Genomic DNA, 25,376 nt, shown 5'->3' on the forward strand with positions numbered 1-25,376 from the left:
TCCACCCGGCGCTTAACATCTCTCCCAGATTACCATTTAGTTTCTAATGTCCTATGGCTCCAAACAGTGTTCACACATGGTATGCTGAAAGACACCAGGTGGATCTCAAAATCACTTTTCATCTGCGTTCTGAAAGGTAGCCGCCCGATATGATGTTACTGTTCTAAAAGCTTCTGAAATATTCACTACAGGAGTGGCAACCAGCTCTACCCTGGTGTGTGTGTGTGTGTGTGTGTGTGTGTGTGTGTGTGTGTGTGTGTGTGTGTGTGGTGTGTGTGTGTGTGTGTGTGTGTGTGTGTGTGTGTGTGTGTGTCCAGCACTTAGCATGAGTGTGCACACGTGTGATCATAGAGAGTTGGAGATGGGGTTTTTTCTCAGTTCTGCAGAGCTTCTCTGACTGCAATACTCAAAGTGAGGTTGGAGAAAAGGTGAGAAATGAAGGGCTTTAATGGTTTCCGTCATCGCATTTATTTTATTTTTTTACTGCCTTGTAAAAAAATAAAAAGGCATTGCGATATTCCTGCGGACGGTTCCGTGCCCGTCTCAGAAACGCACACGCTAGACAGAGAGGGCTTTTGATGGAGGGATTCTGGGTCTGGAGTCTGGACTAACATGTTGGTGCTCATTAAATCCAAACTCCTGTCACAGCTCATTTTGGAGGCAGTCAGACGTCTTCTTAGCTTTGGAACAGTTGTCAAAAGGAGGCGCAAACATGTCATCACGTTTCTAAGCCTGCGCGATACGGTATCTTCCCAGTCGCAGCACTTTGAACAGCTTTCCGTTTGCTAGACTTCAGTTTAGTGTGTATTTGTTTATTAATTCAACACTTAAACTGATAATATTTTGAATATGGATCATACATTTGAGTAATCAATTTAGCATGCTCCAATGAATGATTCTTGTGCTTGACACCCAAAAATTGTTATGTAGCAACTAGTATTATGTGCACTGTGCAGTTATGCGACTGTAGGTTATACAGCGGGTTACCTTTGCCCACTCTCACCCTGGTCTTTCAAAATGTACTTATTTTGCCAGAGTATTACCGCGGTAAGCTGCTTTGAGAAAGAGGCTTGCAAGTTTAATGCAATGGTCATCCATGCCGATAGTGCAGAGATTGCGTAATCTCAAGTCTTTCAGCTATAAAAACATTCATCAAATGGAACAGCTTCTGTTTTTCAAGGCACATTCTGACACATTATGCGTAGTTGGTATTGTAAAATAGTTGGACTCCAAATACTCATGACATTATCCAAATAGGTGAGTATGTAGCCAACCGGTTGAGAGACATGCATCCAGATGTTTTGAAATTGATCTATTTACCGATTTTGATCTTTGTACCCTCAACAGGATTAGTTTAAGCTCATTGTATAAAATAATACAGGCTTTTGGCAAATGTTTTCCTTTCAGTACACAGGAGCTTAGAAAATGTCAGTCTCGCTCATGATAGCTCACAAAGCTTCTCTGATTTGATTGATTTGTCTCCCAACTAGATTGGACACAGTGATTGCCCCACATATATTTTGATTGCCCTAGAGACATTGTATATGCATCTTTTGAAACCCTGGCGATGTTTAACCTGTTTTCGTTTTTTGTGTTCTGACTTTGCCGTTATTGATGTATGATTGTTAGCGTACTGTGTTTTGGTGCAATCTGGATTCTAAGAATCGGCCTCCATGTTCCCTTTTTCCTACACTAAAACATGCTTTCTGCCTGTTGTTTTGTGTGACATCCTTGCTCGGGTGTTTCCTTTTCAGAACAGAGGTCCTTTGGGGTCCATGTTTCCTGTTAGTAGGGAGTGTTTGAGGCATTTTGGAAGTTGCCAGTATTTACAGTCTGTCAGGAGAATTTTCAATCCCAATGATAATAACTAACAATCAATAAGCTGTGACCAATCCCCAAGGTTTGTAAGACACTGGGTTAATAATAATTAGTCAAAGACTCAGCTTCTGCAAAAGGTTCGTACAGTTTATTCAGAGAACGTTCTGAAGTCCATAATACAAAGACATTCATTTTATAACTCACTCCCTATTTACACACATACCTCCACACAAACAGTAGATATCCTACGCACATACATACACACGAACAGTAGGTGGGCTGTATCCCTCCCCAGAGTTCTCACCACTGTTTATCACTACCCAGCGCTGTCCGTTCCATTCCCCCGAGATTAGAGGAACCTTGAAAATGACTCCCTGTCCTATCATAAGTTTCTCAGAGTTCTAGCCAGGTCGGGTCAAACACAGTTGAATTGTTCTCCGTATTTTCTTAGACACACACATTTCTATCCCTCACATCTCTACCAAACCTTATTGGACTTACGTTTAGTACTTTAATCATTCATTATACAAGCTACATAAGCTAATAATCATTAATAGTTACGTTTCAGGGTTCATTATTTTAATCATTACCTTTAAGCATATAATTCCCTTATCACAGTCTCATATCAAAAAGCCACTAAGTGATCTGATATCTGAGGTAAAAACGTGTAGATGGCTGCAGCGATGAATAATGATTAATAGGATAATGGGCACAAAATCTGTTACATTTTTTATTTTACACCTGTATTGCCTTTTGATGTTTTAACTTTAACCGACTGGAACTGCACAACAGATGGTGGAGGACATGGTATAAGAGATGACGACAAGCAAATCAACTGCATAAATTGCTGTGCTGTCCATTTAATGTGGTAGTTTGAATTCATGACTAGCACGTTAGAGGCTGCTGCCCTATATACATAGACTTGAAATCACTGGCCACTTTATTAAAGTGACTAGTGTTCCATTAATAATGTTTGCATATTTTGCATTACACATCTCATAGTATGTATATTCTGTATTCTATTCTATGTTAGTCTATGCCGCTTAGACATTGCTCTTCCTAATATTTATATATTCTTAATTCCATTCCTTTACATTAGATTGTGTGTATTGTTAAATATTACTTCTTAGATATTACTGCACCGTTGGATCTAGAAACACAAGCATTTCGCTACACCCGCAATAACATCTGCTAAACACGTGTATGTGACAAATAAAATTATTAGATTTTATTTTGGGTTTTTTTAAGAAAAGAAAATGTATAGGCCTATCTGGCTTATATTATTACCCTTACAACAACAAAACATGTCCTGTGATAGATTCTATACATTTCCATATTTTGTTATCAAAGTTTGTTTGTTCCCAACGTTATATACACTACCGGTAAAAAGTTTTAGAACACCTACTCATTCAAGGGTTTTTCTTTATTTTTACTATTTTCTACATTGTAGAATACTAGTGAAGACATCAAAGCTATTTTAATAACACATATGGAATCACGTAGTAACCAAAAAAGTGTTAAACAAATCAAAATATTTAATATTTTACATTCTTCAAATAGCCACCCTTTGCCTTGATGACAGCTTTGTCCACACTCTTGGCATTCTCTCAAGCAGCTTTGCCTGGAATGCTTTTACAACAGTCTTGAAGGAGTTCCCACATGCTGAGCACTTGTTGACTGCTTTTCTTTCACATTCTGCACATCCCAAACCATCTCAATTGGGTTGAGGTTGGGGGATTGTGGAGGCCAGGTCATCTGATGCAGCACTCCATCACTCCCCTTCTTGGTGAAATAGCTCTTACACAGCCTGGAGGTGTGTTGGGTCATTGTCCTGTTGAAAAACAAATGATAGTCCCACTAAGCGCAAACCAGATGGGATGGCGTATCGCTGCAGAATGCTGTGGAAGCCATGCTGGTTAAGTGTACCGTAATTTCCGGACTATTAAGCGCACCTGAATATAAGCCGCACCCACTGAATAAAAAAATATATATATATTTTGAACATAAATAAGCCGCACATGTCTATAAGCCGCAGGTGCCTACCGGTACATTGAAACAAATGAACTTTACACAGGCTTTAACGAAACACGGCTTGTAACAAAAATAAATAGGCTTTAAACTCTATGGGCTAGGTAGGACGCTTGCACCTACTCAACAGCCAGTGTAATCCCGTAGCGCGATATTTAAATACCTTAGAAATGCTATTACTTCAATTTCTCAAACATATGACTATTTTACACCATTTTAAAGACAAGACTCTCGTTAATCTAACCACACGGTCCGATTTCAAAAAGGCTTTACAACGAAAACAAAACATTAGATTATGTCAGCAGAGTACCCAGCCAGAAATAATCAGACACCCATTTTTCAAGCTAGCATATAATGTCACATAAACCCAAACCACAGCTAAATGCAGCACTAACCTTTGATGATCTTCATCAGATGACACCCCTAGGACATTATGTTATACAATACATGCATGTTTTGTTCAATCAAGTTCATATTTATATCAAAAACCAGCTTTTCACATTAGCATGTGACTAGCATGTGACTAGCATTCCCACCGAACACTTCCGGTGAATTTACTAAATTACTCACGATAAACGTTCACAAAAAACATAACAATTATTTTAAGAATTATAGATACAGAACTCCTCTATGCACTCGATATGTCCAATTTTAAAATAGCTTTTCGGTGAAAGCACGTTTTGCAATATTCTAAGTAGATAGCCCAGCCATCACAGGCTAGCTATTTTGACACCAACCAAGTTTGGCACTCACCAAACTCCGATTTACTATTAGAAAAGTTTGATTACCTTTGGTGTTCTTCGTCAGAATGCACTCCCAGGACTTCTACTTCAATAACAAATGTTGGTTTGGTCCCAAATAATCCATCGTTATATCCAAATAGCGGCGTTTTGTTCGTGCGTTCAAGACACTATCTGAAGGGTAAATAAGGGTCACGCGCCCGACGCGTTTCGTGACAAAAAAATTCTAAATATTCCATTACCGTACTTCGAAGCATGTCAACCGCTGTTTAAAATCAATTTTTATGCCATTTTTCTCGTAAAAAAGCGATAATATTCCGACCGGGAAAGCGTGTTTACGTTCAAAGAGAGAGAAAATAAAAACATCTCGTGCACGAGCCCCAGTCTGATGGTCCTCTGACCGGCCACTATCCAAACGCGCTAATGTTTTTCAGCCAGGGGCAGCCTCGATATCATTCAGCTTTTTCCCGGGTTCTGAGAGCCTATGGGAGCCGTAGGAAGTGTCACGTTACAGCAAAGATCCTCAGTCTTCAATAAACAGAGCCAAGAAGAACAAGAACTTGTCAGACAGGCCACTTCCTGTAAGGAATCTTCTCAGGTTTTTGCCTGCCATATGAGTTCTGTTATACTCACAGACACCATTCAAACAGTTTTAGAAACTTTAGGGTGTTTTCTATCCAAAGCCAATAATTATATGCATATTCTAGTTACTGGGCAGGAGTAGTAACCAGATTAAATCGGGTACGTTTTTTATCCGGCCGTGCAAATACTGCCCCCTATCCCCAACAGGTTAACGAAACAAGGCTTGTAACAAAAATAAATAGGCTTTAACGAAACACGGCTTGTAACAAAAAATGTAAAATTAACAGTAAGCTTTAGTTGTCTTTTTGCACTGAGTCAATTCCTCACGCTGCTGTTTCCAACGTCTTTTCATCGACTCATTAAGACCAAGCTCCCGTGCAGCAGCCAGATCAATCGCCTTCAACTTAAAAGCTGCATCATATGCATTTCTCCGTGTCTTTGCCATGATGAGGGTGACAAAATGACTACCGTAATCAGAATGATGGGAAGTTTGAGAGCGCTCGATTTAATCTAAACAGTAAACAAAAAAGTTGTTTGACCTTAACCCGTTCGGCAATTTCATTGGTCTAATGAAAGCTTCATGCCGCCAAAAAACTGAGCACGTCACAGAATGTGTTTTTTTGGAGAAAATAATTTTGAAAGTGGGAAAAATCCATATATTAGCCGCGTCATTGTTTAAGCCGCGAGGTTCAAAGCCTGTGAAAAAGTTGCGGCTTATAGTCCGGAATTTACGGTACCTTGAATTCTAAATAAATCTGACAGTATCACCAGCAAAGCACACCCACACCATAACACCTCCTCCTCCATGCATTACAGTGGGAAATACACATGCGGAGATCATCCGTTTCAGACACGGCGGTTGGAACCAAAAATCTCAAATTTGGACTACAGACCAATGGACAAATTTCCACCGGTCTGACGTCCATTGCTCGTGTTTCTTGGTCCAAGCAATTCTCTTCTTCTTATTGGTGTCCTTTAGTAGTGATTTCTTTGCAGAAATTTGACCATGAAGGCCTGATTCACACTGTCTCCAAGCAGTTGATGTGTCTGTTACTTGAACTCTGAAGCATTTATTTGGGCTGCAATTTCAGAGGCTGGTAACTCTAATGAACTTATTCTCTGTGGTAGAGGTAACTCTGGGTCTTCCATTCCCATGGCTGTCCTTATGAGAGCCAGTTTCGTCATAGCGCTTGATGGTTTTCGCGACTACACTTGAAGAAACTTTCAAAGTTCTTGACATTTTCCGGATTGACTGACCATGTCTTAAAGTAATGATGGACTGTCATTTCTCTTTGCTTATTTGAGCTGTTCATGCCATAATATGGACTTGGTCTTTTACCAAATAAGGCTATCTTCTGTACAATATTTAATAATGTGAAATGTCAAAATAATAGTAGAGTGATTTATTTCAGCTTTTATTTCTTTCATCACATTACCAGTGGGTTAGAAGTTTACATACACTCAATTAGTATTTGGTAGCATTGCCTTAATTGTTGAACTTGGGTCAAACGTTCTGGGTAGCCTTCCACAAGCTTGAGATGTTGCTTCAATATATCCACATAAATTTCCATCCTCATCATGCCATCTATTTTGTGAAGTGCACCAGTCCCTCCTGCAGTAAAGCACCCCCACAACATGCTGCCACCCCTGTCCATCACGGTTGGGATGGTGTTACATTTACATTTACATTTTAGTCATTTAGCAGACGCTCTTATCCAGAGCGACTTACAGTAGTGAATTCATACATTTTTTTCCCGTACTGGTCCCCCGTGGGTGTTGTTTGGCTTGCAAGCCTCCCCCTTTTTCTTCCTAACATAACGATGGTCATTATGGCCAAACATTTCTATTTTTGTTTCATCAGACCAGAGGACATTTCCCCAAAAAGTATGATCTTTGTCCCCATGTGCAGTTGCAAACCGTAGTCTGGCTTTTTTTATGGCGGTTTTGGAGCAGTGGCTTCTTCCTTGCTGAGCAGCCTTTCTGGTTATGTCGATATAGGACTCGTTTTACTGTAGATATAGATACTTTTGTACAGGTTTCCTCCAGCATCTTCACAAGGTCCTTTGCTGTTGTTCTGGGATTGATTTGCACATTTTGCACCAAAGTACATTCATCTCTAGGAGACAGAACTCGTCTCCTTCCTGAGTGGTATGACAGCTGTGTGGTCCCATGGTGTTTATACTTGCGTAGTATTGTTTGTACAGATGAATGTGGTACCTTCAGGCATTTGGAAATTGCTCCGAAGGATGAACCAGACTTGTGGAGGTCTACAATTTTTTTTTCTGGGGTCTTGGCTGATTTCTTTTGATTTTCCTATGATGTCAAGCAAAGAGGCATTGAGTTTGAAGATGGGCCTTGAAATACATCCACAGGTACACCTCCAATTGACTCAAATGATGTCAATTAGCCTATCAGAAGCTTCTAAAGCCATAACATTCTTTTTCCAAGCTGTTTAAAGGCACAGTCAAATTAGTGTATGTAAACCTCTGACCCACTGGAATTGTGATACAGTCAGTTATAATTGACATAATCTGTCAGTAAACAAATGTTGGAAAAATGACTTGTGTCATGCACAAAGTAGATATCCTAACCGACTTGCCAAAACTATAGTTTGTTGAAAATAAATTTGCGGAGTGGTTGAAAAAAACGATTTTTAATGACTCCAACCGAAATGTGTGTAAACTTCCTTCCGACTTGAACTGTGTGTATGTATGTATGTACAGTGGGGGGGGAAAGTATTTAATCCCCTGCTGATTTTGTACATTTGCCCACTTACAAAGAAATGATCAGTCTATAATTTTAATAGTAGGTTTATTTGAACAGTGAGAGACAGAATAACAACAACAAAAATCCAGAAAAACGCATGTCAAAAATGTTAGAAATTGATTTGCATTTTAATGAGGGAAATAAGTATTTGACCCCTCTGCAAAACATGACTTAGTACTTGGTGGCAAAACCCTTGTTGGCAATCACAGAGGTCAGACGTTTCTTGTAGTTGGCCACCAGGTTTGCACACATCTCAGGAGGGATTTTGTCCCACTCCTCTTTGCAGATCTTCTCCAAGTCATTAAGGTTTCGAGGCTGACGTTTGGCAACTCAAACCTTCAGCTCCCTCCACAGATTTTCTATGGGATTAAGGTCTGGAGACTGGCTAGGCCACTCCAGGACCTTAATGTGCTTCTTCTTGAGCCACACCTTTGTTGCCTTGGCCGTGTGTCTTGGGTCATTGTCATGCTGGAATACCTATCCACGACCCATTTTCAATGCCCTGGCTGAGGGAAGGAGGTTCTCACCCAAGATTTGACGGTACATGGCCCCGTCCATCGTCCCTTTGATGCGGTGAAGTTGTCCTGTCCCCTTAGCAGAAAAACACCCCCAAAGCATAATGTTTCCACCTCCATGTTTGACGGTGGGGATGGTGTTCTTGAGGTCATAGGCAGTATTCCTCCTCCTCCAAACACAGCGAGTTGAGTTGATGCCAAAGAGCTCCATTTTGGTCTCATCTGACCACAACACTTTCACCCAGTTGTCCTCTGAATCATTCAGATGTTCATTGGCAAACTTCAGACAGGCATGTATATGTGCTTTCTTGAGCAGGGGGACCTTGCGGGCGCTGCAGGATTTCAGTCCTTCATGGCATAGTGTGTTACCAATTGTTTTCTTGGTGACTATGGTCCCAGCTGCCTTGAGATCATTGACAAGATCCTCCCGTGTAGTTCTGGGCTGATTCCTCACTGTTCTCATGATCATTGCAACTCCACGAGGTGAGATCTTGCATGGAGCGACAGGCTGAGGGAGATTGACAGTTCTTTTGTGTTTCATTAATTTGCGAATAATTGCACCAAATGTTGTCACCTTCTCACCAAGCTGCTTGGCGATGGTCTTGTAGCCCATTCCAGCCTTGTGTAGGTCTACAATCTTGTCCCTGACATCCTTGGAGAGCTCTTTGGTCTTGGCCATGGTGGAGAGTTTGATTGATTGATTACTTCTGTGGACAGGTGTCTTTTTTACAGGTAACAAGCTGCGGTTAGGAGCACCCCCTTTAAGATTGTGCTCCTAATCTCAGCCCGTTACCTGTATAAAAGACACCAGGGAGCCAGAAATCTTTCCCTCATTAAAATGCAAATCAATTTATAACATTTTTGACATGCGTTTTTCTGGATATTTCTGTTGTTATTCTGTCTCTCACTGTTGAAATAAACCTACCATTAAAATTATAGACTGATCATTTCTTTGTCAGTGGGCAAACGTACAAAATCAGCAGGGGATCAAATACTTTTTTCACTCACTATATATATATATATATATATATATATATATATATATATATATATATGTGTGTGTGTGTGTGTGTGTGTGTGTGTGTGTGTGTGTGTGTGTGTGTGTGTGTGTGTGTGTGTGTGTGTGTGTGTGTGTGTGTGTGTGTGTGTTACCGTTCAAAAGTTTGGGGTCACTTAGAAATGTCCTTGTTTTTGAAAGCACATTACTTTGTCCATTAAAATAACATCAAATTGATCAAATATTCAGTGTAGACATAATTATTGTTGTAAACGACTATTGTAGCTGGAAACTGTATCTGATTTCTTTTAATGGAATATCTACATACTGTAGGCGTACAGAGGCCTATTATCAGCAACCATCACTCCTGTGTTCCAATGGCACGTTGTCTTAGCTAATCCAAGTTTATCATTTTAAAAGGCTAATTGGTCATTAGAAAACCCTTTTGCAATTATGTTAGCACAGCTGAAAACTGTTGTCCTGATTTAAAGAAGCAATAAAACTGGCCTTTAGACTAGTTGAGTATCTGGAGCATCAGCTTTTGTGGGTTTGGTTACAGGCTCAAAATGGCCAGAAACAAAGCACTTTCTTCTGAAACTCTTCAGTCTATTCTTGTTTTGAGAAATTAAGGCTATTCCATGGGAGAAATTGGCAAGAAACTAAAGATCTTGTGCAACGTTGTGTACTACTCCCTTCACAGAACAGCGCAAACTGGCTCTAACCAGAATAGAAAGAGGAGTGGGAGGCCCCGGTGCACAACTGAGCAAGAGGACAAGTACATTCGTGTACTTGTCCCGTGTGGCTCAGTTGGTAGACCATGGTGTTTGCAACGCCAGGGTTGTGGGTTCGATTCCCACGGGGGACCAGTACGGGGGAAAAAAATGTATGAAATGTATGCATTCACTACTGTAAGTCGCTCTGGATAAGAGTGTCTGCTAAATGACTAAAATATATAAATATAATATAGTTTAAGAAACAGACGCCTCACAAGTCCTCAACTGGCAGCTTCATTAAATAGTACCCGCAAAACACCAGTCTAAATGTCAACAGTGAAGAGGCGACTCTGGGATGCTAGCCATCTAGGCAGAGTTGCAAAGAAAAAGCCATATCTCAGACTGGGCAATAAAAAGAAAAGATTAAGATGGGCAAAAGAACACAGACACTGGACAGAAGAGCACTTATTTGGTTACTACATGATTCCATATCTGTTTATGTCTTCACTGTTATTCTACAATGTAGAAAATAGTAAAAATAAAGAAAAACCCTTGAATGAGCAGGTGTCCAAACTTTTGACTGGTACTGTATAACTTTCAAAATACAGAAATTCAGCCAGTTGTATTTCTGTATTTTGAAAGTTATACTGTATACCTTAAACTTCATTGCTGATATGCAAAACATTTCGGACTATATCAACAATGGACTAATGAAACAACTACAAAAAGATAGTTTTTGGGTGGAGTTTTCCTTTAATCCTTTGTTGAATGTTGTCCACAATTAGTTACAATTGTTTTTTTTGTTTTTTCAGAAAAAACATTTAAGGGTTTGTAAACATTAACAATATCAGTGTGGAGTTGGATATCATTTTTGAAATAATTTTTTTGTTGTTGATAGCAATACGTATAACCTCATGAAATACTAGAATACAGTATTCTATTCATAAATTACTCCTTTTAGGCTACTGTACGTATATATTTTCATTCTGTGCTGTAAGAGATAGAAGTGTTTGTTTTATGTTAAGTTCGATTCAGAGACCACCGTCGCAGAGACAAACGATAGTCTGACCTCATTTAATTGGCTGTTATCGGCTGTTTGTGTGCATGGCCCCCAACGGCCTGCAATGGCATTGACAAGATCATTGGGTAAATGCTGAGCCACAGACTGCAAGTTGAATAGCTGCCAATAGACGCTCATGAATCTCTCAGGAAGTGAATTAAAAAGCAGCAAAGTTGTCAGCACAGTGCGTTAACAGACTGCAGCATGAGTTACCGAGCTAGCCTACTGCCTTGGAGTTTGGTCTAGTGATCATGACACTTGTTTGTCATTGACTGGAAATATGAGGATTTCTTTTACGTCATTGATCCCCTATATCAGTGGTTCCCAACTCCAGTCCTCGAGTACCCGCAACAACAGCACACATTTTCAGTTGTAGCCCAGGACAAACTCACCTGATTCAGCTCATTGAGGGCTTGATGATTCATTGACAAGTAGAGGCTGGGGATACAACACAAATGTGTACTGTTGGACGTCCTCGAAGACTGGATTTAGGAAACTCTGCCCTAATATTATGGAACCAAACCCATTTTCATTTAAAGGCCATTATAACATTATTGTAGTACATTACTGTAGTACAATTTGTTTCATTGAGGCTTATTGTAAACAATTTTACACTGTCACATTTTGTTAAACAGTCAGCAAGAACAAAATCCACCCAGAGCTTCCCAGAGACTCTATTTTAAAATGTTACCCACATGCAAAATGTTTTCCCCCAGAGATCTAGCTTCTCAGAGAGGAAGGTTTAATTTAGTTGGACCTCTCAGCTCTGCCAGGTATCTCTCTGTATTTCTCACTGCTCCTCACTGTGTCCCCGCCACCATACTAATGAGCTGAGCTAGAGAATGTGACGACTCACCCCCCACCCGAGGATTTTTCCCGACTCATCCCCGAGGCAGGAAGTACAGCCATGTTTAATTCATGCAGCCAATGAATAGCCAGGGGAGCGATGAGTAAGCGCCTATCTCTCCTTTTGCCGCTCAGCAGGTGCTTAATTGCCCTGCTTACCCTCCTAGAAATGAAATATAATGTGCAGGAGTTAACCAACACCACTTATGGAACAACAGAAAGAAGAGCATACACTATAGGAGCAAACATTTCTTCTGTCTATATTATCTGTGACAACTTGCCAGTGATGCAACAATGCCAATATGGCGATTTACAGATAGCTGGCGTTCTAAAGCCTAGTGTTTCCATTCCCCTTAAAATTTTATTTTTGTCTTTTTCGGTCAGTAAATCAAGTTGAGGATTGAAGGTTGTGATACTTGTTTTACGGATGCCATGTTTTTCACATTCAGCTAAAATATTGAACCAATAACACTAAAATGAACCCTTACAGTTACTTACAGTTGCACGAATATCTGTATCAGCTATCATATGTTACTGTGGGTAGTACTAGTTTCTTGTCTTCTTTCACTTTAATGATATCGATTGATATCACTTGAATTTTGTTATTGCTGTTGACCTCTAATGGCCATGATGGTAGTCTTCCCTGCCTAGTGACTGAGTGACGAGTCAGATTGCCACCTCCTTGTCTCTGCAGCTGCGCTCTGCTGTTTGCCAGAGGCCCTATAAAGCATTATTGGAGCGGTGTCCCCACCTGCCAGACCATCAAAAGCCCATCCAAGCAGGAGAGCTACCAGCTGGGAAATAATGGAGATCTCAGTCATGCCAACCCCGTAGGGCCAGAGCCAGTGGCATCTGACAGGGCGTACCCATAACACCAGTCTGTTTTTGGAACACATGCCTTCCCCAGCCCTCTTCCCTTGGTGTGGGACATAGTTGACTGTTGCCTATGTTGAGATATTGTATTTGTGTGAATGACTGACTGCGTCTCTTCCTCTTCTCCCCCAGATCCCATCTAATGCCTAGGCTGAAGGAATCACGGTCTCATGAGTCGTTGTTCAGCCCCAGCAGTGCAGTAGAAGCTTTGGATCTCAGCATGGAGGACGAGGTGTTGATCAAACCGGTGCACAGCAGCATCCTGGGCCAGGACTACTGCTTCGAGGTGAGCCCTCCCACCAGCGCCACCACTGCCTCTCATGACTGCCACAGCTCAAGGCTCGCTAAGTGTGGACTCTTTTTAATAGCGTCTCTTAGTATCCTGAAGCACCGTATATAATGCATTGTGTCTAATCTCTTTATTTCGTCGCCATTACCTTAGTCTGAAAACATGCGTGATAAAAGGTGGGCGGTCCCTCAATGTCTGTCAAGCAGCCAGTGCCTTTGGGTAGTGTGAGTGTGTGGCTGGACATCTGCTAGGGAGCGTCCCCACTGCCAGGAGGGTCTCCCTTCCCCTCTTCCTGCCTGGTAGTGGCCTGTGTGTCTGTCTGGCCCATCTGTTGACAACTCCATGCTCCTGCTCTCTGGATTTGCTCAGAGAGGTGAGCTCCGAGAGGGCCCAATTCACAAGGATTTACTGCCTATTATGCTAAAGCACGCTGCCAGCTGGACAGACCATGGCTCTGTGATCGAGTGGACAAGCGTTTCTCTCGTGGACAAGTGAAAGAGGATTTCAATGGCTGTCCAGGCTCAGTGTTTAGTGTGCACTGTGCACAGACCCTGCAGCCCAGCTGAAGCGTGTGTGTGTGTGTGTGTGTGTGTGTGTGTGTGTGTGTGTGTGTGTGTGTGTGTGTGTGTGTGTGTGTGTGTGTGTGTGTGTGTGTGTGTGTGTGTGATACCCAACCCTGCTTTCATATGGGTCTTTTTCATAAAGGGAAGGGCTTAATTGTCTGCCATACTTCACAGGTAACCACTTCCACTGGAACAAAATGCTTTTCATGTCGGTCATCTGCCGAGAGGGACAAATGGATGGAGAACTTAAGGAGAGCTGTAAATCCAAACAAGGTAAACCCTATACAAGTAGTGGGCCCTCTGTGGAAGGAAAGAGAACAGTAGAACACATGTCAGAGCACCCATAAAAATGTTGTTGTTTGAAGTTGCACGTTTGATGTTTTTCACAGGACAACAGTCGGCGTGTGGAGAACCTGCTGAAAATGTGGATTATTGAGGCAAAGGACCTTCCAGCCAAGAAAAAGTACTTCTGTGAGTTGTGTCTGGACGACACGCTTTACGCACGGACTACCTGCAAACTCAAAACAGACAATGTGTTCTGGGGAGAGCACTTTGAGTTCAACAACTTACCTGCCATCAAAAGTGTCACCGTCCACCTGTACAAGGAGACTGATAAAAAGAAAAAGAAGGACAAGAACAGCTATGTGGGCCTGGTCAACATTCCCACCGGCGCCGTCACGGGACGCCAGTTCGTGGAGAAGTGGTACTCTGTGAGCACGCCCAACCCGAACAAAGGGAAAACTCCCGGACCTATGATTCGGCTCAAGTCGCGGTACCAGAGCATGAGCATCCTGCCTATGGAGTCATATAAGGAGTTTGCGGAGTACATTACCAATAACTACATGCTGATGTGCTCCATCATGGAGCCGGGCCTCAGTGTGAAGAACAAGGAGGAGATGGCCAGTGCCCTGGTGCACATCCTACAAAGCACCGGCAAGGCTAAGGTAAGGCACCCTACTCTCCAGAGGCTGTGTTCTACGCATTTTCAAATGATAGTCCAAAATAGTCACATTGCCAACTGTCAACAATAAACACGACCTAGATCAAATTGATATTCACAATAAAACGTATTGTAATCATTACAGCTGTGAGGGCTTTGATTACTCACAATCAGTGATACCGTTGTCTCAAGTAAGCAACAATCAACATAATCCCAGCTGCATATTGCACACAGTAGCTGTATAAGGTAAAGGGGTTTAAAGGTCCAGTGAGCCTCGTTTTTTCACCAGGGGCTTTGTAACTTAACCTAGTCTTTGGGAGTCCTCCTTCCCCATGCTTACCGTAAGCAGTCTCCTGGAGGAATGTGAATGCTTCCTGTTTGGGTTGGCAGCAGGGTCGTGTTCATGAGGAGTCAAACGGAAGAAAACAAACAGAAGCAGGAACGGACTACCTGGCTCATTTTAGTTTTCCATTGCAAAATGCTTTAGAACGTTTTCCATTGTGTTCCCTAATGAATGTGACCCAGCCTTCACATGCTGTGGAAAAATAACTGAAACTACCCCTGCTTAGAGTGTGTGATTGGGGGACTGAGGACAAGATATTGTATTAGTACTTTCTAATGAGGACTAGCTGAGAGAGGATTTGCGTACACTGACTGACATGGCTGAAAAAGCAAACCTGTTGCTAATACCTCACAATGTTGCATTTGAAACAATCACATAGACCATTTCAATTCAGTCCCTTTTTTTGACCACTTGCCATACATTAGGCTATGTGGTAAAATGTCCTTCTCTTATTCAGAGAATCAATATATCCCATTGAGGGATTGTTTTGATGTTTTTGAAGCAGTAACATTGATCTACTGTATTGAATTGAGAAATCTGTCCAAACAACAAAATCTCCCTTACTATATCTCTCTCTCTCTCTCTCTATATATATAGTAAGGGAGATTGAGAGAGAGAGAGAGAGAGAGAGAGAGAGAGAGAGGAGAGAGAGAGAGAGAGAGAGAGAGAGAGAGAGAGAGAGAGAGAGAGAGAGAGAGAGAGAGAGGAGAGAGAGAGAGAGAGAGAGAGAGAGAGAGAGAGAGAGAGAGAGAGAGAGAGAGAGAGAGAGAGAGAGAGAGAGAGAGAGAGAGAGAGAGAGAGAGAGAGAGAGAGAGAGAGAGAGAGAGAGGTCGTCATGTTCAAATTCAGTCTTTATCCACATTCCATCTTTATTACACACTGTGCAGACCATCAAATCTCACCACGCCTGGAGAAGTGTTTCACTTCTCAGCAGTGGTGTAAAGTACTTCAGTACAAATATTTAAAGTACTACTTAAGTAGTTTTTTGGGGTATCTGTACTTAATAATTTTGACTACTTTTACTTCACTACATTCCTAAAGAAAATAATGTACTTTTTACTCCATACATTTTCCCTTACACCTAAAAGTACTAGTTAGATTTGGAATGCTCAACAGGACAGGAAAATGGTGCAATACGTACTTATCAAGAGAACATCCCTGCTCATCCCTACTGCCTCTGATTTGGCAGACTCACTAAACACAAATGCTTCATTTGTAAATTGTCTGAGTGTTGGAGTGTGCCCCTGACTATCCAAAATAAAAATTAACTAGAAAATTGTGCCATCTGGTTTGCCTAATATAAGATATTTGAAATTATTTATACTTGTACTTTTACTTTTGATACATAAGTATATTTAAAATCAAATACTTTTAGACTTTTACTCAAGTAGTGTTTAACTGGGTGACTTTCACTTTTAGTCATTTTCTGTTACGGTATCTTTACTTCTACTCAAGTATGACAATTTGGTATTTTTTCCACTACTGTAGGAGCCACATGAACGTGATCTAGTAGCAGTATCTCATATGAATGTGGTTGTGACCTGGTACACGGCCACTGTGCTGTCTTCTCGCTCACCATTCCCAGGGAGGAAAGCGGTGTCAGCCCCCTGTGATAATTAGCTTTGTCGTCCTCATTAATTCCTGCTTCGCCCCATCCACCCCACAGCTCCTGCAGTAAAACCACGCAGTGAGACAGAACGCTAACGCTAGTGTGTGTTCTGGTGCACAAGGTCATCGGTTGTCATTGAGGATAGCTGTTTCAGCACAGAAACGTCTTTTTAGACTTTGACCCTCAAACATTGCTCCTGCTTATGTAATAACACTGTGAGAATGTCCATGCCCTACAGCAGCTTGTTTTAGTAAAAACAGCAACAGGGCGATGGAGCTTCATTTTAAACAACCTTTCTCTGTTAGCCTACTTTCTGCTCTGAGAAACAATTGGGACTTTGCCTTGTTTTGCATTTATCCACTGCCCCCGTAGTGGCTCACACCCCCTCCCTCTCATTTCATTTCACTGTTTAGCCTGCCCTAATCCAATAGATGGATAGATAGAGGTCCATGAATCTACACTTTCAATGAGGTTTCTCCTAGTCTAGAGGCGATCTCTCACCAAATGGATCTCTTTAATTTTATTGAAATGCCTGTGGCTGTCGGCTTCAATTTAAAAAAGGGTTGTTCCACCTCAAAAAGCGCAAGAGGATTGACACCCACCTTCTCAGATTGGGTCTGAAATCGTTTCTGTAGTTAGAAGCAAATAAGGTTAGCATTCCTGCAACTTTATTTTGTTACGTTCCCCAGCAAGAAAACCAAAAATTGTAGCTCAAATTGTCGCTAAACATGTGGGGTTTTAGGAGGAGTTCTTTACAGACCCTCATGTGGATGTCCACTGAAAGTTGACTAGCAACAGCAACTGGAACATAAAAGACACCCTCCATGAGTGCCCACTAAATTTGGTCAAGAACAGGCAAACAAAATTTAAACCCACACCAAACTTGAAGACAGGAAGCAAACCATAAAGGGGAGCAAAATGAAAACAGGGAAGATCAGATAAAGGAGTGTTTTTTTTTTTTTTTTTACTCAAATAGGGAGAGCCAACTAAAAGTGTTAACCCTCCACATCTCTCAAGACAACTGGAGCACTGGGCCAGCCATTCTTAAATATCACCTGGGCCTGCACAGGTGACACACCTTCCCACTATCAAGATGACAATCCAGCATAGGTGTAACACATACTGACTAACGAGTTGACACCAATCGGTGCATCCCACATGCTAACGTCCAACCTCAAAATATACATAGAAAAACCAAAGCCTGTTACATCATCCACCATACTTCAATCGCTAATTTCTCGGAACAGGGGAAAAAAAACAGAACCAAATTCACTGGGAATACATTACATAGTATGAAGAAGCAATAATCCAAGCCGCAACTCCATACTACTTGTTAGACATAGTGAACTGATACTGTATAGTGGTTGCTTTGGTGGGATTTGGGGTGGTGGGTCGTGGGTGGCTTTTTACATTTTTTGGGGATTCCTCATGTCTCACTCATTGGTAGAAAGAAGTTGGGTACTACATTGAATATTATATGAATTCTATGAGTTAAAATTGACAATTTGGGTGCAATCAATTAGCTTAACTTCTCAGAGATCTAAAATATGTCTCAATATTGCTCAATGTGATCTATTTACAAACCCACCTCATGTAGTCTGTTAGTGTGTAAGGTGTGTTAGTTTGTGCAGTCAGTGCATGTTAAGACTTCCCTAGCCGTTCTCCAGTTCTGTCTGAGGGTACTGTATAAGTAGGGACAGCAAAACCCTTTTCACATGTCGGCATGGCTCATCACAGTAGTGTGAGACGGGTATAGCATAGTGTATGTGTGTGTGTGACTGATATGCTGTGACTGTCTGTCTGTCTGTCAGTCGAGCCGAGCCAGCGCCGAGTTGGGCTTGCTGCTCATCCACATTAACCACGGATGAGCGTCATCATCAGTGATGAGGGCTAAGAGGGGTGCTGTATTAAGCCCTTAAATCCTCATTCAACACACAAGCAGGTAGTGCTCTGACTCCTGTCCTGCCATGCAGCCTGCCCTGCACAGGATATACAGCACATCATACATTCATAATCCTCTGCATCCTCCAGAGAGCGTAATGGTTGAATGATCTGGCGCGGGGGGACACCAGATATGTTGACAAGGAGCATTCGGGTATCTAGCCTACATTTGGCTGATACAGTAGCTACATACTGTGCATATACAGTAGCTGAAATGGCTACCTCTCTCTGGTGCGGACTTTAAGATGACGATAGCACGTTCCCTTTGACACCTCATTAGCATGCATAGCCTAGCGCTAGCCTACCCCCACAGGCCTCCCATAGAAGTAACTGCAGTCAGACGGAGCTGGAGCAGATAACAGGAGCTCATGGAGAGCGAGTGTGACTGGCTAAGAAAGATGCAGCCTGAGAGTGACTGTGTGTGTGGGGGGAGGGGGGGGATGAACCACTTGATCCATTAGACCAGAATCGATAAGAGAGTAAGAAGAGTGAGTCATCACCTTTGTCTGAGCTGCCTGCGACTGACTCTCTCTCCAAACCCACTGCTTTCAGTATATATCAGGCTCACCATCAGGCCTGGGCTGTGCAGCAATAGTAGTACACTGTTATTTATTTATGTAGAGACTGTACACGTGCTGCATTTCAGATCACGTTGATAGCGTGTATTGCAAGCAAATGATCCAATCTACAGTAAGTCTCTTCACAGGACTTGTCTACAGAGATCACTACCACATTTGTTATTTTTCTTATTAAATTTTTTTTTAACTTCAGTTTATTTTAGTAAATACTTACCTGCATTGTTGGTTAAGTAAGCATTTCACTGTAAGGTCTACACCTGTTGTATTCGACACATGTAAGAAACACGATTTGATCATAACACACCTTGGTAAAGCAGTGGTGCTGGTTGCCTAGTTCCATGATACGGCGCTGATCAGCCTTTGACTGCTCATCATGTTGTCAATGTCGTGTCTGCAAGTTCTTGGGAGGTGAACATGGGACGAGGCGACACCCGGTGCCCTGTTCCAATGCTTTTCCAAATGCATACTGTCTTCCTCTCTTCCTTGGGAGAAATTGTTATGGTGACATGATAGGATTTGTGAAAGCTACAGTGGGGGAAAAAAGTATTTGATCCCCTGCTGATTTTGTACGTTTGCCCACTTACAAAGAAATGGTCAGTCTATAAATTTAATGGTAGGATTATTTGAACAGTGAGAGACAGAATAACAACAAAAAAAGTCAGAAAAACGCATGTCAAAAATGTTATAAAATGATTTGCATTTTAATGAGGGAAATAAGTATTTGACCCCCTCTGCAAAACATGACTTAGTACTTGGTGGCAAAACCCCTGGCAATCACAGAGGTCAGACGTTTCTTGTAGTTGGCCACCAGGTTTGCACACATCTCAGGAGGGATTTTGACCCACTCCTCTTTGCAGATCTTCTCCAAGTCATTAAGGTTTCGAGGCTGACATTTGGCAACTCGAACCTTCAGCACCCTCCACAGATTTTCTATGGGATTAAGGTCTGGAGACTGGCTAGGCCACTCCAGGACCTTAATATGCTTCTTCTTGAGCCACTCCTTTGTTGCCTTGGCCGTGTGTTTTGGGTCATTGTCATGCTGGAATACCCATCCACGACCCAGTTTCAATGCCCTGGCTGAGGGAAGGAGGCTCTCACCTAAGATTTGACAGTACATGGCCCCGTAAAATGATGTGGTGAAGTTGTCCTGTCCCCTTAGCAGAAAAACACCCCCAAAGCATAATGTTTCCACCTCCATGTTTGACGGTGGAGATGGTGTTCTTGGGGTCATAGGCAGCATTCCTCCTCCTCCAAACACGGCGAGTTGAGTTGATGCCAAAGAGCTCCATTTTGGTCTCATCTGACCACAACACTTTCACTCAGTTGTCCTCTGAATCATTCAGATGTTCATTGGCAAACTTTAGACGGGCATGTATATGTATTCTTGAGCAGGGGGACCTTGCGGGCGCTGCAGGATTTCAGTCCTTCATGGCGTAGTGTGTTACCAATTGTTTTCTTGGTGACTATGGTCCCAGCTGCCTTGAGATCATTGACAAGATCCTCCCGTGTAGTTCTGGGCTGATTCCTCACCGTTCTCATGATCATTGCAACCCCACGAGGTGAGATCTTGCATGGAGCCCCAGGCCGAGGGATATTGACAGTTCTTTTGTGTTTCTTCCATTTGCGAATAATCGCACCAAATGTTGTCACCTTCTCACCAAGCTGCTTGGCGATGGTCTTGTAGCCCATTCCAGCCTTGTGTAGGTCTACAATCTTGTCCCTGACATCATTGTAGAGCTCTTTGGTCTTGGCCATGGTGGAGAGTTTGGAATCTGATTGATTGATTGTTTCTGTGGACAGGTGTATTTTTTACAGGTAACAAGCTGCGGTTAGGAGCACTCCCTTTAAGAGTGTGTTCCTAATCTTAGCTCGTTACCTGTATAAAAGACACCTGGGAGCCAGAAATCTTTTTGATTGAGAGGGGGTCAGATACTTATTTCCCTCATTAAAATGCAAATCATTTTATAACATTTTTGACATGTGTTTTTCTGGATTCTTTTGTTGTTATTCTGTCTCTCACTGTTCAAATAAACCTACCATTAAAATGATAGACTGATAATTTCTTTGTCAGTGGGCAAACGTACAAAATCAGCAGGGGATCAAATACTTTTTTCCCCCACTGTTTGTGGTGGATCCATTGCTATCATCTATTCAATGGGGTGAGATCACAGGGAAGGAAGGATTTTCAAAGTATTGGAACACTGCCTCACTGTTCCGTTTTTCTTTTCAGGACTTCCTGACTGACCTGATGATGTCAGAAGTGGATCGCTGTGGGGAGAACGAACACCTGATCTTCAGGGAGAACACGCTGGCCACCAAAGCCATCGAGGAGTACCTTAAACTGGTGGGGCAGAAGTACCTGCAGGACGCGCTAGGTAAGTAACACCCTAAACAAGCGAGTGCTGTCATTACAGTAGAGCGAGAAATGCTTTTAGTCGAGAGCGAAGGAGCCATGAACACATGGAATAGGCCTATGGGTTGTACATTAAGAATCATACGTCCAGGTTAGTATCTCTCCACACACAGTAGATCTTCAATTCTATTCAGATCAATAATTCATCGTTTTTTCTGTAAAGTGACTTTGTTTGAAGCCGTGTTGAATGATTCAGAAAGGCGGCCTGTCCTTGAAGGTTGACTGGCCCGATTTGAAAGTATGAATGTATGAAAAAGGAATAGAAGAAGCCTGTCAGAGAACTCTGGGCTCTTTCTTTAGTCGTCTAACACAACTTAAGACGTTGGTGAAAGACAATCACTTCTGCAGAGAAAACGATTCCTCAATCTAACTGCGGGGTGGCGAGAAGAAAGAAACGTGATTTAAATCTTTGATCTGATGTCTATGGCCATGTACAAATACAACATTTTTGCACGTTTTGTCATGGGTCACAGGATATTTAACTCACCACATTATAATGATCCAGTGGTCCATGAACGTTCATAACAAATAGCAGTTTTCTTAGTACAATAAGTGGGTTTACTATCAGTGTGCATGGCATTAGTGTGTTCCAACTAGCAGTACTGTACTCTATATGGAGGGGTTTTAGTGCCAAAAGAAATTGAATCGGAATTTAATTTATTTTACCATTAAAACCACTCCATAACTGTAAGCCTATATGTACTGTAGATTGTAGTCCTAGACATAGTGCTGACCCCAGGCCTGTGTGCTGTGCTCCCTCCCTCCCTCTTCTAGGCGAGTTCATCAAAGCCCTGTACGAATCAGACGAGAACTGTGAGGTGGACCCGGGGAAGTGTTCCTCAGGAGACCTCCCTGAGCACCAGAGCAACCTGAAGATGTGCTGTGAGCTGGCCTTCTGCAAGATCATCGACTCCTACCGGTAAATACACCCCGCCCCCCCTCCCCTCCGCCAATGCAAGTAGCTATTCTACTATCAAGTGTCCATATTCTACTATCAAGTGTCCATCTTTCAGAGCTTTCACAATTATCGAATCAATAATGAAAGCGTGAATTGTGCAAAAGGTCAAGTCAAAAACAACATGGTGGTACTGCGTTCATGGAAGGAAGGTATTTTATTTAGCAGTAACATTTCCGTCTCTACCAGTGTTTTTCCGCGGGAGCTGAAGGAGGTGTTTGCCTCGTGGAGGCAGGAGTGCAGCAGTCGGGGCCGGCCGGACATCAGCGAGCGTCTGATCAGCGCCTCCTTGTTCCTGCGCTTCCTGTGTCCGGCCGTCATGTCCCCGTCGCTTTTCAACCTGATGCAGGAGTACCCAGACGACCGCACCGCGCGAACCCTCACGCTCATCGCCAAGGTCACACAGAACCTCGCCAACTTCACCAAGTAAGTGTGTGTGTGTGTGAGTGTGTTTACGATTGCGTGTGTACGAGTGTGTGTGCGTGTGCGCATCCATGAAAATAAACATGTATATGTGTTTATCTGATGAAATTAGCATCATTTCCCCCCTGTTTTGGTTTTTGTTTCTTTGTCTGTCCAGGTTTGGTAACAAGGAGGAGTACATGTCCTTTATGAACCACTTCCTGGAGCACGAGTGGACCAACATGCAGCGCTTCCTGCTGGAGATCTCCAACCCAGAGACCATCTCCAACACGGCAGGGTTCGAGGGTTACATCGACCTGGGCCGCGAGCTCTCCACCCTGCACTCCCTGCTGGCCGAGGCAGTCTCTCAGCTGGACCAGGTACCAGGATTACACCGTACTACTTTGATTTACTCTCTAATGGCAACCTCACGATACTTGCTACTTTCCGTGAACAGAGCTACCGGAAATCAGTCCTTTTCAATGGGCTTGACATAGAGATGCATATTTTGCTAGGACAGAAGTCTGTCACCATGTAGATGTTATATGTGAAAAGACATGTTACTAAATAATGAATTCATAGGAATTTCATGGGAGAAATTGTAAAGAACTATACTTGACATTATTTTGTGTCCCTGCAGAGCACAGCCTCTAAGCTGGGTCCACTGGCACGTATCCTGCGGGACGTGAACTCAGCACTGACCAACCCGTCTGGGGTCCAGGTGTCTACCCCCACGGAGCGTATGGGCTCTCCCCCCCTTCCCCTCCCCCTGGCAGGCTGCAGCCTCTCCACCGGCCTGCCTCTCCACAAGATGGTCATGGACAGCGAGCTTTCTGGGTATTTGTGCTTCGTATGACACACAACCTGCAGAGATCTGAGGATTACAGCTTTTCAATTTTTATTTTAATAGATGTTGATTTTACAAATCAGCAATTTTTTTTAAACAGTTTTTTGGGAACCACAAGGACATTATCTTTACAGTGTCTCTGGTCAAAACAAAATGTATCTAATTTTTCAATGTTGTCTTGGTGCAGGTTGGTTGATTTTACGAGGCTACCGTCGCCAACCCCAGAGAACAAGGACCTATTCTTTGTGACAAGGAACTCTGGCATTCAGCAGTCTCCAGCCAGAAGCTCCAGTTACTCGGAGGCCAACGAGGCTGAGGTGCAGCTCCCCAATGGCAGCAAGAGTCTGTCAATGGTGGACCTGCAAGATAGCCGCAGCCTAGAGAGTACCCCTGGCCCCCGCCCTGCCTCCCCCAGCGACATGCTCCTCAATGAATGCCAGTCCCCCGTCGCCCCTGGGCCAGGGGGCTGGGCCGCCCGCACCCCACAGGGCATTATCCCCGGCCCCGGACCCACCCTCAGGAGAATGGTTCAGACCCCCACCAACCCTAGCACAGAGAGTAGCACCCTGGGTCCAGGGAGGCCCTCCCAGCTCCTGGCCCCGCTTTCATTCCAGAACCCTGTTTACCAGATGGCCACGGGCATGACCATGAGTATGTCCCCACGGGGTCCCCTGGCCGATTCAGGCTCCGAGGGCCACAGCTCTCACAGCTCTCAGGGCAACAACACAGAGGATGCCCCCAAGCACCAGGGGGTATTCCTCACCCAAGGGGTGGCAGTCGGGAGTGGGGGAGGCGGCAGCAGCAGTGAGGAGTTTGCGCGGCGCTCAGGGGAGTTCACGACCCGCCGCCAGCTGTCCCTCATGGAACCCCCGCGGCAGAACAGCTCCGGTCCCCAGCGCAGGATAGACCAGCCCCCTCCGCCCGTCACCAGGGGCAGGACGCCGCCAAACATGCTCCAGACGGCCTACCCTGGGCCGCGGCCCTCCAGCGGCAGCATGATGTCATCATCTCCCGACTGGGGGCCCAGTGGCGGCACCCGGTTGAGACAGCAGTCGTCCTCATCCAAAGGGGACAGTCCTGAGACCAAGCAGCACACCCTGCACAAAGTGAGTAGAGCATGTCACGTCTATGTGTGTGTGTGTGTGTGGGGGGGGGGGGGGCTGTGTGTGGTCTCACTATTATCCTGGACAGCCGTTGTGTCTGCTGATTTTTATTAGAGATAAGCTCTTAGTTGACTAACTACTTAATATCTATCGAGCCAGAGTTTGGATTGCATGTACGGAAGTTAGGCTAGCAAAGCTAATGGGGCTTGGCTGTGTGTATTATTCTGGGCTTCATCCATTGGTTATGGAGAGTTATTCCTCATCAGAATCTTATTTCTGACCTGCAGCACGAGTACATCCTACCTGCAGCGAGTATAAATCCAAACTCTGGCTAGAGAGATATTAAGATTCCGATGAGGAATAACCAATGGCAGAACTACAGAATAATACACACAGCCAAACTTCATCTGTGGCCTAGAGGGATGAGCCAGGCAGGATATGACCTCAGTGGACGT

The 25,376-nt window shown here is 43.3% G+C and overlaps 1 protein-coding gene across 2 annotated transcripts in view; it reads left to right on the forward strand.

Moving 5' to 3' along the window:
• Window positions 1-25,376, forward strand: part of LOC106580127 (disabled homolog 2-interacting protein) — a 120,797-nt gene that overhangs the window by 87,080 nt on the left and 8,341 nt on the right. For both annotated transcript variants that reach the window (XM_014160830.3, XM_014160831.3), the window contains 9 exons: window positions 13,071-13,224; window positions 13,965-14,063; window positions 14,180-14,734; window positions 21,432-21,576; window positions 22,389-22,533; window positions 22,759-22,995; window positions 23,150-23,351; window positions 23,612-23,808; window positions 24,006-24,924. In XM_014160830.3, coding sequence (XP_014016305.1) covers window positions 13,071-13,224; window positions 13,965-14,063; window positions 14,180-14,734; window positions 21,432-21,576; window positions 22,389-22,533; window positions 22,759-22,995; window positions 23,150-23,351; window positions 23,612-23,808; window positions 24,006-24,924 — 2,653 coding nt within the window. The remainder of the gene's footprint in view (window positions 1-13,070; window positions 13,225-13,964; window positions 14,064-14,179; window positions 14,735-21,431; window positions 21,577-22,388; window positions 22,534-22,758; window positions 22,996-23,149; window positions 23,352-23,611; window positions 23,809-24,005; window positions 24,925-25,376) is intronic.

Source organism: Salmo salar, chromosome 20, assembly GCF_965601325.2.
Source record: "Salmo salar chromosome 20, fSalSal1, whole genome shotgun sequence".
Taxonomy (NCBI): domain Eukaryota; kingdom Metazoa; phylum Chordata; class Actinopteri; order Salmoniformes; family Salmonidae; genus Salmo; species Salmo salar.